The 15035-nt window shown below is 38.0% G+C and overlaps 1 protein-coding gene across 2 annotated transcripts in view; it reads left to right on the forward strand.

Moving 5' to 3' along the window:
- The window catches only part of LOC110576783 (ceruloplasmin), a 47142-nt gene that overhangs the window by 8420 nt on the left and 23687 nt on the right, over nt 1-15035 (forward strand). For both annotated transcript variants that reach the window (XM_021685985.1, XM_021685984.1), the window contains exons 3-9: nt 1334-1546; nt 2293-2466; nt 4308-4562; nt 5811-5982; nt 9343-9482; nt 11271-11423; nt 12932-13146. In XM_021685985.1, the coding sequence (XP_021541660.1) occupies nt 1334-1546; nt 2293-2466; nt 4308-4562; nt 5811-5982; nt 9343-9482; nt 11271-11423; nt 12932-13146 (1322 nt within the window). The remainder of the gene's footprint in view (nt 1-1333; nt 1547-2292; nt 2467-4307; nt 4563-5810; nt 5983-9342; nt 9483-11270; nt 11424-12931; nt 13147-15035) is intronic.

Raw genomic sequence — 15035 nt, forward strand, 5'->3', positions numbered from 1 at the left:
TCCCGGCTCAGGCAGTCTGGGTAGTCTCCTACGACAGCCAAATGGTACACATGGCTGCAGGACCCCAGAGCCACAACTGAGATACAATTAATCAAAAGGTCATTGGAATGTAGGACTTAGAAAACTTAAAGATGGTACAGGAAGAACACAGATTAGGTTTGATGTCTCTGATTCATTTTTAGTACTCAATGATGGTAATGATGATGGAAAGAGGTGGTGTTTTGCTGTGGATAAGAGCAAGGGCTCCGAAAGTAATAGACCAAGTTTCAAGTGCAGCCTTGCCTTTTATTGGCTGCATGATCTTAGGCAAGTTACTTACATTCTCTGTGCTTCAGTGTCCTCATACATAAAATAAGTACAATAATAGTACATAGTAATAGCTCAATGAATGTCAGGTATTATCATAAGTGAAAATGAGGAGGCCATGCTAATTGAAATTATAAGGATTAAGTCTAGAAATGAAGATTAAATTAGATTTTTTTAATAATTTTTTTCTTTTTTAAAGAGGTATTGCTTGAGAAGGTGATTGTTTTGACCATATATTTTTGTTTGTTCTTCTGAAACAAACAAATACATTCATAGCATAGAAGTTGACTGCTGTCTTATTTCTTTTTTTACAATTTCATGTTATATTAGGGCATTACTCATTTTTAAGGTATGGTAGTTATACTGTGCTTCTGTTAAAAGAAAAAAGAGTTCTTATCCTTTAGAGGCACATATTCAAGTATTTATGAATGAAATGAGATGACGCTTTAGAATAATTCAGTGGTGTTGGAGATAAGAGTGGTGGGGGTAAGGATGAAACAAGATTGGCCTTGAGCTGATCATTGTTAAAGCTCAGGTGATGGGTACATGTAAGTTCATCATATTATTTTCTCAACTTTTACATGTTTTTGGAAATTTCCAAAATTAAAAGTACAAAACTTTAAAAAAATCCATAGTTACTTCATGGGCAAAAATTTGATATCATATAAGATGTTTCAAATTATAAGAGAGAGTAGCCATTTTGCTCATGCTTCCATACCATGACCCCAGAGCAAAAGTGGTTCTTTAAATTGCAAACCAAAAGTCACTATTCTCTATCTATTACTACTCCCTTAAGATTCAGTAAGTATAAAAAATAATAACCAAATCTTCTGTGAAGCTTCCAGACCCCCTAATCATTAGCCTCTCACTCCATTCCTCTCTGTTCAAATAGTACATCACTACATTCCCAAGGGGGCACATACTAGAAATTGACCAAATGTTTGCTGAAAAAATTAATGGACCATCTATTCTCTCATTTAAGTTCAAATACATTCACTTTGTAACTTCATCGCATATTGCTTCCTAGGGGCCATCTATCCTGATAACACCACAGATTTTCACAAAGCAGATGACAAAGTGTATCCAGGCGAACAGTACACATACATATTGGATGCCAGCCAAGACCAAAGTCCTGGTGAGGAAGATAGCAATTGTGTGACCAGGATTTACCATTCCCACATTGATGCTCCAAAAGATATCGCCTCAGGACTTATCGGACCTTTAATAATCTGTAAAAAAGGTACATTTTTTCATTATTGATCGCAATGTATGACCAACAGGGAAGAGATGGGGTAGTTTGCTTTTTTAAATATAAGTCAAGTCTTCTGTGTTATGATTGAGTAGGTAAGGTTGAGAGGGGGTGAATCTAGAAAAAAGGAAAGAAAGAGCAGGGCAGGAAAAGAAGAAGGAATAAATGGAACAAGCATTCACACACATAGGTAAACTGCAAGAAACATGCTTTCCTGGAAGACAGTTTTGCTGTATCCAATTTCCAACAGTGGTGGTTGAAGAGATGTGTGACTTTACTGAATGTGACTCCCTTAGCGGCACTCCATGGTGATAGGTCTGTAGTTACCTGTATTGTGTTGGTAAATATAAGATCACAGTATCTATTTCTAGCATCATGAAAAAGACAACATAGCTCAAGAGCTTGAAATCTAATTCTTACTGGAATAAGGATTTACCTGCAAAGACTTATTGTCTTAGCTTATGGCTGTATGTTATACACACAACTTTAGATTCCAACCTTCACATTTGCCAAAAAGTATTGAATAGTTATGTGGTCAGTGGACATCCAGATATATAAGGATCTCCAAGCCCAAGATACTGAACATAAAATTTCCTAGTATTTCCATGTCTGTAAAACAGAAGTGACTAATCCAGATTTGTGGTTTATAAGAAAAATAAATCTTTAAAGCTATAAATCACCTGCTAAAAATACACGCTAAAGATTAACTACTACTAAAATAGTAATTTTCACTTCAGATTCTCTGGATAATGAAAAAGAAAAAAATATTGACCAAGAATTTGTGGTGATGTTTTCTGTGGTGGATGAAAATCTCAGCTGGTACCTAGATGACAACATTAAAACCTATTGCTCTGAACCAGAGAAAGTTGACAAAGATGATGAAGACTTCCAGGAGAGTAACAGGATGTATTGTAAGATTATAGAAGATGTGTTAACTTTATCTTATTTTTCTTTATCCATTAAGTCTGCTAGGTTTATCCTTCACATAAATAAGTAGTGTGCTTCTTTATTTTTTTTTTTTTTTTAAGATTTTTACTTATTTACTTGTCAGAGAGAGAGAGACAGGGAGAGCACAAGCTGGGGGAGCGGCAGGCAGAGAGAGAAGCAGGCTCCCCAGTGAGCAAGCAACCCCATGTGGGACTCGATCCCAGAACCCTGAGATCATGACCTGATCCGAAGGCAGACGCTTAACCAACTAAGCCACCCAGGCATCCCTAAGTGGTGTGTTTCTAGTCTGTCCTTGATAAGAAGGTATATTAAACATGCAACTTCATATTCATATTCATACTGTGCCTCGTAAAACTGGACATACCAAATTGTTCCCAAACTAATAAGGAGAAAACACCATCAATTATGTTTTAATGTATATGTATGTTATATTTATTTATATATTTGTTTATCCTCCAAACTCATTCCAAAAATTATTTGAGGCAGCCTAAAATTATTAAACTAAATGCTGAAAATTATACTTATATCATAAAGCATTGAACTGTATTTAGGAAAATAGTTCAAACCACTAGTTCTAAAAGGTATTTCTCTTACATTTTTCCTCTGCATCATTTTTTTCTATCTTTTAATTCACTTTATTTCTTCTAGAAATGCTTTTTTTACTGCCCAGGCTTCTCCTTAATTCTTCATTGTGCCCCCAGACACAAAATAATGAGCTTAGTAAGGTTGTCTATCACTCAGAATTTGCATAAGAAATCACATCTCTTAACACCAACTATACCAGTAAGTATAGATTTTTGTTTGTGTTTAGCTTCTTCAAAATAATCTTTACTCAGAAATTGAGGATACAAAAATAACTCCCAAAGCAGAAAAATAATTAACGAAATACAGATTTTTTTCCCTAACTTTTATTTATTTCTGGCTCGAAGGTCCTCTTTCTATACTTTAATCCTGCCTCTGTTATGCACTAATCAAAAATAGATGTTAGAAAAAGATCCTCAAACATCTCGTCTGGGTAGGTCTGGTTATTCCTCTGTTGTATCAGGTGCATTCATGGTGCTTCCCAGAACCAATGTCCACCTTACTTCTAGGACCACTGAGTGTGAATAGTGATCCTAAGTTTCTTCAAAGGGTCTTAGATCATCCTGCTTTTGGACTTTTAGGGCTTTGTGGTTCTGGTACCAGTCTCTACTATCCTTCCCCTGCATTTCTTCTTTCCTCCTTCACATCTCTTCTAATTTTGTCTTCCGACCTTTAAAAAAGAAAAAAAGAAAGAAAAAGCTTTCCTTGTGTTCTTATTACAAAAGTAATTCGTAGTCACTGTAGAAAATTGGTAGAGTTCTGATAAGCAAAAAGAAAGCAATGAAATCATTCATATTACCACTATCATCATGATACATGATTGAGTTCTAAATAACCTTCAGTCTTTAAAATTTGTGTCTGTACATTTTGTATGTGTGTATGTATATATGCATATATATGCATGTATTTATAAATACACATACACATATACACATACTAATGTGTCTAGCTTATAACAGAGAGAGAAAACAGGTTTCATCTTCAGTGTTGTGTTCATCTGCTAATGCTGTGTTGACAAAATTCCTGAGGCTGAATTCAGGTCTAAAGTAAGAGCGCTGTGATTGATTAGCAATGTCTGATGTGGGTACAGGAGGGAGAGGAATAGCAGCAGGATGTATGCCAGGTATTTTCCATCCCCAAATCATTCAGCTTCTATAGAGGTGACTATTACTATCCCAGGCACCAATGTCTGTGAGTCACGATCCCTGCTCTTGGCTTACAGCTGTGAATGGATACACTTTTGGAAGTCTCCCAGGACTCTCCATGTGTGCAGAGGACAAAGTCAAATGGTATCTTTTTGGTATGGGTAATGAAGTGGATGTGCATGCAGCTTTCTTCCACGGCCAAGTGTTGACGAATAAGAACTACCGGATTGATACAGTCAATCTCTTTCCTGCTACCCTCTTCGAAGCTTTTATGGTGGCCCAGAATCCTGGAGAATGGATGCTTAGCTGTCAGAATCTAAACCACCTGAAAGGTAAGGCATTTTTACCTAAAATGAGCTGTCAGCTGAAATAAGCATCATGTCTCAGTTACACCACTAATGGGGTGATTATTGGGAATCAGAATGTAAAAGTTAAATATCTTTGGAATAATCTGAGCCTTGAACTGGTAACTTAATTTCATTCCTATGACGCTATGCATCATAATGTAATAAAAAAGACTGAAATACTGGAATTTTATAAAGTAATGAAATCTGAAAATATATTAATTTTGGGAAAAGAACAACTGGTTCTGAATGTGTAGTCCTGTCCTAAAAGTATAGTTCTGTATATAACTTCTCAGCTTTGTAAAATACACAATATTGTAAACACCAGAAGATTTGCATGTGGAGTTGAAAAGTAGCTTTTTTTTTTTGACTTGGTTCCATCAAATATAACTAACTTTGTTCATTGAGTCTAGTTACTCCTTGGCTTAACTTGCTAAATCCCTCCTACATCTCTTCAATATAAAAACAGTCTTGGGGCACCTGGGTGGCTCAGTCCTTAAGCATCTGCCTTCGGCTCAGGTCATGATCCCAGGGTCCTGGGATCGAGCCCCGCATCGGGCTCCCTGCTCAGAGGGAAGCCTGCTTCTCCCTCTCCCACTCCCCGTGCTTGTGTTCCTGCTCTCGCTGTCTCTCTCTCTGTCAAATAAATAAAATCTTTAAAAAAAAAAAAAAGAACATTCTTAGTTCTTGAAAAAAATATTAGTTTGTAATATTGATCTTCTGAAGAAATTAACTTTAATCTGGGTCTTTTGGTATGTTAACTCTGACCTTCAAACATAACCTCACCTATTAAATATGACCTTGGCCTCAGAAGACCCAACACACTGGGTGAATAACCATTTTGATTTTGCCTGAGAACAATAATCATGTATGCTCATTCTATTCCTTCTCCTCTACTCCACCCTGCCCTTAAAGTATGGCCAAACCCCTCTTCATTAATTATCTATTAATGTGTCTTTTTTTTTCTCATCAGAAGACCTCCCAAGTGAAACTCCACAGAACTTGGTACCACATTTTTAGAAATACTAGTGTTTAATATCTCTTCTATGTACCATATAGAGAAGTTTTGAATTTTCTATCAGTAATTTATTTACAACTATTTACTATAATTTGTAATACTGTTTCTCACTGTTTCTTCAATTTCCATCTGTTATTTCATCAGCAATGATTACGAGGCAATCGGAGGGAAAAACCATTGGCTGCATTAACCAATGTCTCCTTCCGTGTGGTTTTCAGCTGGTCTCCAGGCCTTTTTCGAGGTACAAGACTGTAACAAGCCTTCATCAGAGGACGATATCCACGGGAAACGTGTTAGACATTACTACATCGCTGCTGAGGAAATCATCTGGAACTATGCACCTTCTGGAATAGACATCTTCACCAAAAAAAACTTAACAGCACCTGGAAGGTAATTCAGAAAAAGGACTATTATTTCAAAATAGGACTCCCTAAAAGAAAGAAAGAAAGAAAGAAAGAAAGAAAGAAAGAAAGAAAGAAAGAAAGAAAGAAAGAAGAAAGAAAGAAAGGGCATAAAAGATGGATTCAGCAATTAACATTTTAATTGGTACCTGAAACTGAGTAACAACACTGCTAAATATTTACTAAGGTGTTTGGTATGAGTCCCAGTTTGAAAAATATGATTTTTGAGTTCATGAAAGAAAGTGATTTTAAAAATTATCAGAGGCTCAACAAATTCCTCAGAAAATACTGAAAACAACTAGACTGATCAATGCATTAGCTTTCCTTTCACGAAAACACAGCAATATACCTTGGCTAATTGAATTAAAATAAAAATTAATTAATTAATTAATTAATTAAAAAGAAAAGAAAATACAGCATTGTGCAATCCAGCAGGGTTAAGTACATTCACAAAGTTGGGGGCGCCTGGGTGGCTCAGTCGTTAAGCGTCTGCCTTCGGCTCAGGTCATGATCCCAGGGTCCTGGGATCGAGCCCCGCATCGGGCTCCCTGCTCTGTGGGAAGCCTGCTTCTCCCTCTCCCACTCCTCCTGCTTGTGTTCCCTCTCTCGCTGTGTCTCTCTCTGTCAAATAAATAAAATCTTAAAAAAAAAAAAAGTACATTCACAAAGTTGTACCATCATCCACACTATCCATTTCCAGAACTTTGTCATCATTCTGAATAGAAAGTCTGTATCCATTAAACAGTAGCTTTCCAATCCCTGATAACTTCTACTTTCTGTCTCCATGAATTTGCCTATTCTGGGCAATTAATACAAGGGACATAATGCAGTATTTGTCCTTTTTTGTCTGGCTTATTTCACTTAGCATAATGTTTTCACGGTTCATCCACGTCGTAGCATTCGTTCCTCCTTGAGGCTCAATAATATTCCATTGTATGCATGTACCATGTTTTATTTATCCATCCGTTGATAAAAATTTGGGTTGTTTCCACTTTTTGGCTATCGTGACTAATGCAACTATGAACATGGAAGGACAAGTATTGTTTACATCCCTGCTTTCAATTATTTTGTGTACATACCTAGGAATGGAATTGCTCCGTCATATGACAATTGTATTTTTAATTTTTTGAGGAACAGCCTTACTGTTTTCCACAGTGGCTGTACCATTTTACATTCCCACCAGTAATGTACAAGGGTTCCAATTTCTCCACATCCTTACCAATATTTATTTTCCATTTTTTTTATCATAGGCATCTTATTGGGTGTGAAGTTGTATCTTATTGTGGTTTTGACCTGCATTTTCCTAATTAGTGATGTTGAGCATCTTTTCATGTTCTTGCTGGTGATTTGGAGAAATATCTGTTCAAGTCCTTATCCCATTGCTGAATTGGGTTGTTTGTTTTTTGTTTCTGTTGGTGGTGGTTGTTAAAGTCTATGACTTCTTTATATATTCTGGATATTAACCTCTTATCAGATATATGGTTTGCAAATATTTTCTCCCATTCTATAGGTTTTCTTTTCACTCTCTTGATAGTGTCCTTTGATTCACAGAAACTACTCCTGTCCATGTCCAATGACTTCCAGAGCCTCCCAGCCATTCTTCCCTGCTCAGTCTTCCTTTCCTACTGTCCATCCTCCATAAAGCACCCAAAGTAAGCTTTCAAAAATGTTGATGAGATTATGCCACACCCCTGCTTCAAGTCTCTACTCAGACATCACCTCCTAAGAGAAGCCTTATTTGCCACCCAGCTACTTGGAAAGGTCAAGTAACTTACTCAATGACACACAACTGGTCAATAGCTGGGCCTGTGATTTTCAGCTGGTCTCCAGGCCTTTTTCCAGGTACAAGACTGTAACAAGCCTTCATCAGAGGACAATATCCGTGGGAAACATGTTGGAATCCCAACTGGGTCTGTGATTCCTGAAGCAGAAATTTAAGCCCCAGTCTACACTGACATCCAGATGCAATGATTCCAAAGCTGCAGCTCAGCCCAGAAGGCTCTTGTAAATTGTAGACTTGCATTTCAAATTGCTTAAGAGACACCCCATTTGGATGAGGCCCTCCAAATCAGTATGTCCAAATCTGAACCTATTGTCTCCCCCCATATATCTGAGCTTTCTCCTCTCTGTGAATGATATCACTACGCATCATCAGTCAAGCCCGAAACCTGAGTACCATCCCTGACTCCCCACTTCACCACTCCCTCCTTCCCTCCTCATCAGTACTGCCTCATTATATCCTAAATGTTTCCAACAATTATCTACTTTTCCCCCACCTGAGGCATCCTCTTAAAACACTGCTCCTGAATGCTCACATCTTTTAAAGCTTTCCTACTACTCTGGGATGGAGCACTGAAACTTTAACTAGGTCCTGCTGCCCACCCCCCCATCTCCCCAAGCCTCCTTCTCTCTCTTCTGCCTCTTTCTCTCTTGTTTGCCCTTCCCTGTACACTTTGCTCCTATCATATTTTGTAAAACATGCCATATTCACCCTTTCCTCCAAGCCTTCCATAGGATATTTCCTCTTTGTAAACACCCACCCCATTCTCCCCACCACATATACTTCATCTTTTTTAACTTGCCTCTCCTCTAGATAGTTTTGAAAAATCACTTTCTTTGGAAAGCCTTTGGGGCCTCTTCCCACCACTTTCTCCAAGCCCAGGAGAACTACTCCATAATGCCCTGTGCTTATTGCATGTTATTATGTTGATCGGTACATAGTCTGTCTTCTCTGATCAGTGTAAAGTCCTTGTGGACAGGGATGGGTCCAGCTTGCTTATGGTTATGCCATCAACATGTAACAAGGTTCCTGGCAAAAAGTAGGTGTCCAATACATTCGTCAAATGGGAGAAGAGATGAATGGAATGACTTTGGCAAGTCAAATGCCTTTCTGAAATTTTTAATTTTTTCATTTGTAAAATGGGGAGAATAATGCCAACTTTGTTGCCTTATCATGTGAGTTTCAGATAACAAATGAAAGCTCCTAAGTACCCAGCTGGTGCTGATATGCAATTAACAGTAGCTACTGTATTTTTAAACATTTCATAATTTGTTAAAAAGATTCTATTATAGAACACTTAATAACTATCGGGGGTTGACATGGGCCATCTTACAATTTTTCACTTCACTTGAAAAAGTGAAACCTCCATACCATGATACTCCACTCATTAATTGAACATCCTTCTATGACGTGCCTAGTACCATCTGCTTCTGTTTGAATATTTGGCAAATCGTACATAAGAATTACCTTTGAGCACTGGTCATAATTTTGCTCTTCAATTTGTCCTGTGTGAATGCCTGCTTTCTGTTCTGCTTTCGACTCCAGTGATAAACCCTTTTTCTTTGGCAGTGCTTCAGAGGTATTTTTTGAACAGGGTTCTACAAGAATTGGAGGATCTTATAAAAAGCTGGTTTATCGTGAATACACAGATGCCTCCTTCACAAATCAAAAGAAGAGAGGCCCTGAAGAGGAACATCTTGGCCTCCTGGGTGAGTCCATGCAGAATATTTGTGACTGTTGTACTCTTGTCCTGAGCTACCCAACCTCAGAAGAACAGAAACTTCAGGACCTGCAGTACGATTTCTACATAGAAACTAGGTACGTGGAAGGTCATTCAATAATTAAAGGTAGCAGCTAGTTACTTTTCCAATGTAAATTACCAATAGTAAATCTTCATCATTGAAAACTCTGCTGACTTCAAATGATGATTTTTTTTTCTTCTTCAAGAGGTAAGGAGAGGGGTGCCTGGGTGGCTCAGTCGATTAGCATCTGCCTTCGGTTCAGGTCATGATCCCAGGGTCCTGGGATTGAGCCCCACATCAGGCTCCCTGCTCAGCAGGGAGTCTGCTTCTCCCTCTCCTCCCCACTCTTGCTCTCTGTTGTGCTTTCTGTCTCTCTCTCAAATAAATAAATAAAATCTTTAAAAAAAAAAGAGGTAAGGAGAATTGTGTTTATGGCTTGGCTTAAATAGACAGCAAAGCTGTTATCCTCTATTCTTAGCTGAAATTACATTCCCCTGGACATAAAATCCAGGCTACTAATGAAAAAGGCTGGGTCAGTCTTAGAGCCTTGTGCACAGCCTAGAGACCTGTTCTCACTCAGACCTTCAGACAGAATATAGTGGGTGAGCACACAGAGTCTGGATCCAGACTATCCTCACTCCTCACCTATTAGCTGTGTGACTTCTGAAAGTACTTAGTTTGCTATGCCTGTTCTCTTTCTGTGAAAGGGGAACAATAATAACAATAACAGTCCTGGGGCACCTGGGCGGCTCAGTCAGTTAAGCGTCTGACTCTTGGTTTCGGCTCAGGTTATGATTTCAGGGTTGTGGGATCCAGCCCTACATTGGGCTCCTCACTCAGCGGGGAGTCTGCTTCTCTTTCTTTCTCCCTCTGCTCCCCTGCCACGTGTTCTCTCTCTCTCTCTCTCAAATAAATAAATAAATCTTTAAAAAAATAACAATAACAGTCCTTAACTCATAAAGATGCTGTAAGGATTAAAGGAGTTAATACACATAAACACTCAGAAAAGCACATGAGAAGCTCTCAATAAATACCATTTTATATATTCCATAAAATATGTACTATATATCTATGTTTTTATTCTATATTTGGTAACAATATTGATTTTGGTGACAGAAAATCCACAAAAACGTTACTCTTTACATCCAAGACAATTTAACTTACCCTCTTTGGGTGGTCAAGGTTTAACTAGCAGCCCCCTGACTCTTGGGACAAATATCACACATCTGGCAAATAGAAGGCTAGGATAAGGAGAGTATAGACACTGAAAAGTTTCTTGTCAATGTATAAAGCTGGTGAACCGACTTGGATCAAAATGCTAACAAATTTCCTTAACCTGAAGTTAAATCAAAAAGCCCTTCTTGGGCGCCTGGGTGGCTCAGTCGTTAAGCGTCTGCCTTCGGCTCAGGTCATGATCCCAGGGTCCTGGGATCGAGCCCCACATCAGGCTCCCTGCTCCACGGGAAGCCTGCTTCTCCCTCTCCCACTCCCCCCGCTTGTGTTCCCTCTCTCGCTGCGTCTCTCTCTGTCAAATAAATAAATAAAATCTTTAAAAAAAAAAAATTCCTTCTTATCTCTTTCTAGCCTTGCCATGTCAAGTTGATACGAGACTTAAAAAAAAGATGTTCCATTTGCCATAAATAAGATGTTGCTTCCAGCAGTTTCTGCCAGAGGACAAGCCAAAGAAAACAACTGTCTTAAGTATTCTGTATGTTATATACCAAGGAAGACTAATAATGCTCTCTTTGTCCCTAGGTCCTGTCATTTGGGCAGAGGTGGGAGATATGATCAGAGTCACTTTCCATAACAAAGGAGCGTATCCCCTCAGTATTGAGCCAACTGGGGTGAGGGTCAGTAAGAACAACGAGGGCACATACTATACCTCACTTCACAACCCCCTGAATGAAAGTGAGTACCACCTTCTATAACCACACAACATTTAATAACCCACTGTGCTGGTCAGCCAGGGAAAACTGCCCTGCAAAAACTGAAGGCAGGAACTTCCAAGGAAACCGCTCGTATATCATTCTTAGACATCACGCCAGGAAGTAAGGAAACCTCTTCTCCTTCCATTCCCAACTGCTGTATGGAATTTTGTCCTGCCTTGATTGGATGATTTTTGACAATGCTGGTAGTAACTTATTGGGATTATATCAATTATACATTTCTGGATTACTACTTGGGTGATTTTTAGATTTGAAAAATGTTCTTGCAATTATAAGATTAGATGCTCATTTTAGAATATTTGAAAAATATAAAAAGGTACAGCCAAAAATATTATCTACAGTTCTATAGATAACCACTATTATATTCTTATATAACCCCCCACTCTTCCATCTGTGTACATATAATATATATTTTGAATGTAGTTGAGATCATAGTATATAATACTTGTCATTGTGTTTTTGTACTGAGTTTGCTTCCTTAGCATTGTAAGCATTTTAATATAACTTTAATAACACAAACATTCCATTTTATGCATGCATTTGGGTATTTTTATATGTCAGGGTGACCGATGAAGATGAGTGGCTTTGCCACTTCTTGCAGTATGACTGTGGGCAAGTTATTCAGTCTTTCTGGTCTCAGTTTCCCCAAGTATAAAATCAGGATATTTGAACAGGATCATCTGCATTTGCCTTTTAGGTCTGAAGTTATTTTCAATTCAGTTGTGTTCAATAGAAAATGTATGGATTACCCCCTCTTTTCAGGTGTTGTTCTAGCAAAGGAAATATAGAGACGATGCTTGCTTCAGGAAGGTTACGTTCTATTTGTGGGGAAATATACATAATCTAACATGAAAAGTGCTGGGGGCATCATCAGGGACTGTGAGAGCAGCCCTATCTTAGTCTGTTCAGGCTGCTGTAACTAAATACCACAGACTGGGTGTCTTATAAACAACAGAAATTTATTTCTCACAGTTCTGGAAACTGGAAGTCCAAGATCAGAGAGCCAGCATGGTTGGATGAGGACCCTCTTCTGGGTCTCAGACTTCTTGCTGTGTTCTCATGTGGTAGCAGGGGCTAGGGAGCTCTGTGGGATCTCTCTTGTAAGGGCACTAATCCCATTTAGGGGAGCCCCAGTCTCAAGGTTTAATCACCCCCCAAAGGCTCCACCTTCTAAGACTATCTCATTGGGCATTAGGATTCCAATATGTGAATTCTAGGAGGACACAAACATTTGGACCGTAGCAGCCACCAACCGCAGACTGGTTAAGAGGAGGCTTCCTGAAGGAAATCACACCCATCTGTGACCTGACACAGGAGCACAAGGGGGACGCCATTCAAGTAGGGTTTCATTCTAATTCATAAAAAGGAACTGAGAAGTGGGTTGTCTCAGACGAAACCCAGTCCACTTGGTGGCTCAAATGACCACATTAGAAAGCATACTTAACCTCTCCAATGTGACATTTCTCACAGGTGTGCCTTCTCCTTCAGCTTCGCATGTAGCACCCAAACAAACATTCACCTACGAATGGACTGTCCCCAAAGAAGTGGGACCCACTTACAAAGATCCTGTCTGTCTATCTAAGATGTATTATTCTGCTGTGGATCCCACCAAAGATATATTCACTGGGCTTATCGGGCCAATGAAAATATGCAAGAAAGGAAGTTTACTTGCAAATGGGAGACTGGTGAGTCCAATGAGGGAAAATATAAATGATTTCCCAATCCCTTTGAATTATCATTATTATAAGGAAAATTCTGGGTTTTGAGAGAGTGAGGATTTAACACACACTGTTTATTACAAATTTTTCTCCAGCTCATAAGAGCTCTACTATGCAGAGGTTCTCTGGCTAACATGATTATTTCAAATGAGTTGGAAACAGACTTTCCTTGAAACCCAAGGTCTTTTATGATACATTTAGACTTCAACACACAAATAAAAAATAATTGGTCACTCAACATTCACTAAGGAAAGTATTGTTTAAAGCATTTTTAAAGGAGGAAACGACCATTTGACCAGAAAAGAGAAATACTTAACTCCATCATGTTTTTATCTCTAAGTATTGTAATATGAGCCTTTAAAAGATAAGGGCTCTTTAAAAAAATGCCTTCAATATAATTATCATACCTTAGAATCATCATCATAATAATGTTAGTATCATCAATTTTTAATCAAATTGTATCATAACATTTCCAATTAACGTTCCCCTTTTTCCAGCTGCCTCTTAATTGTTTCAAGTTTGTTGTTTGAATCAGTACCCAAAAAATGGCGCTCATTGCAATCAGTTGTTGTGTTTCTCAAGGTTATTTCCTTGCATTTTTCTGTCTCAAGGGTCATCTATCCTATGGAAGTTTCCCACACCTGGATGTACTGTTCGTATTCCTGGGGTGTCATTCAGCAAGAAAGTTTCTTCCTCTTTCTCTCAATTTCCTATAAATCAGTAGCTAGATCTACAGGTCTGATTAAATTCAGGTTAGATTCTTTTTTTCAATACTACTTCGTGTGTAGTACTGTGTACTTCTATCAGAGAATATATACTATACAGTTGGGAATGTTGTCAGCCCCTGAGAACCATTTCCTAGATTCGTAAACTAATCAGGGATTGCACAATAGTAACATCCTGATCTCATCATTCTTCTTTATTTATTAGCCAGTATACTTCCTTAAACAGAAACTTCCCTTAATGGATTATTTGGTTAGCCTGAGGTACATATTCTATAAGAAAGGAATGACAAATGCTTGATTCTTTCCCTTTAACTACAAGTTTTCAAAGTAATAGTTCTCTAACATACTTCAAAGATTCTTAATAATTTATTTTCTTGTTAAGTGCTATTGTGAACTCATGGATTTAAGAATATTTGGTGTGTTTGAATTCATTAACATTATCCCTATTGATGCCCCAAATATCCTACTTATTTTTTGCTACTAAGAGGATTTGTTCAGGTTGATTCCTTCATTTTTACACGAACTTGGTAGTCTTTGAAGCTTCCTTGATTTTTGGTGTAAAAAGCTGTTTTAAGTTCATATTACACACTTTCTGAGCCAGACCTGAAATCAGCCATTTCTCCCAAGAAGCCCTAGTTCTTTTCAGGAAGAAATTATTTTTAGAACCACAATCTGGGCACTATGGGTACTCACTCATTTCTATTGGCTTCATCATTGTTTCTAGGCCTTTTCAATGGACAGAACTGGAGAAGGAAATTTTTTAAGATAAAATTAATCATGAGTTCATACTGATACTTTCTATTCAAAGTCAGGTCTAAGGATTCTTATTGTTTTTTACTTAACTTTATTAATCTTACATCTGTATCTCCCTTCAACTACACTGAAAAATCTTAGTTCTCAATGATAACAACATAAACATTCACTCAATTCATCCCACAACATACATACAACAGCCTCAGAATCACAATTACAACACTACAGCCAGCAATATAATTACTGAAAACAATTTAAGATTTGTTTGCAGCGCTTTTTGTCCTTAGAGTAGATCCCACTAGGGATGTTCAGTCAAATTACAAAGTTAAAGTCACTTGGAATAGTTCCTCTCTGTAGTTTTGCTACGCACTAGATACA

This window comes from Neomonachus schauinslandi, chromosome 1, assembly GCF_002201575.2.
Source record: "Neomonachus schauinslandi chromosome 1, ASM220157v2, whole genome shotgun sequence".
NCBI classification, from domain to species: Eukaryota; Metazoa; Chordata; class Mammalia; order Carnivora; family Phocidae; genus Neomonachus; species Neomonachus schauinslandi.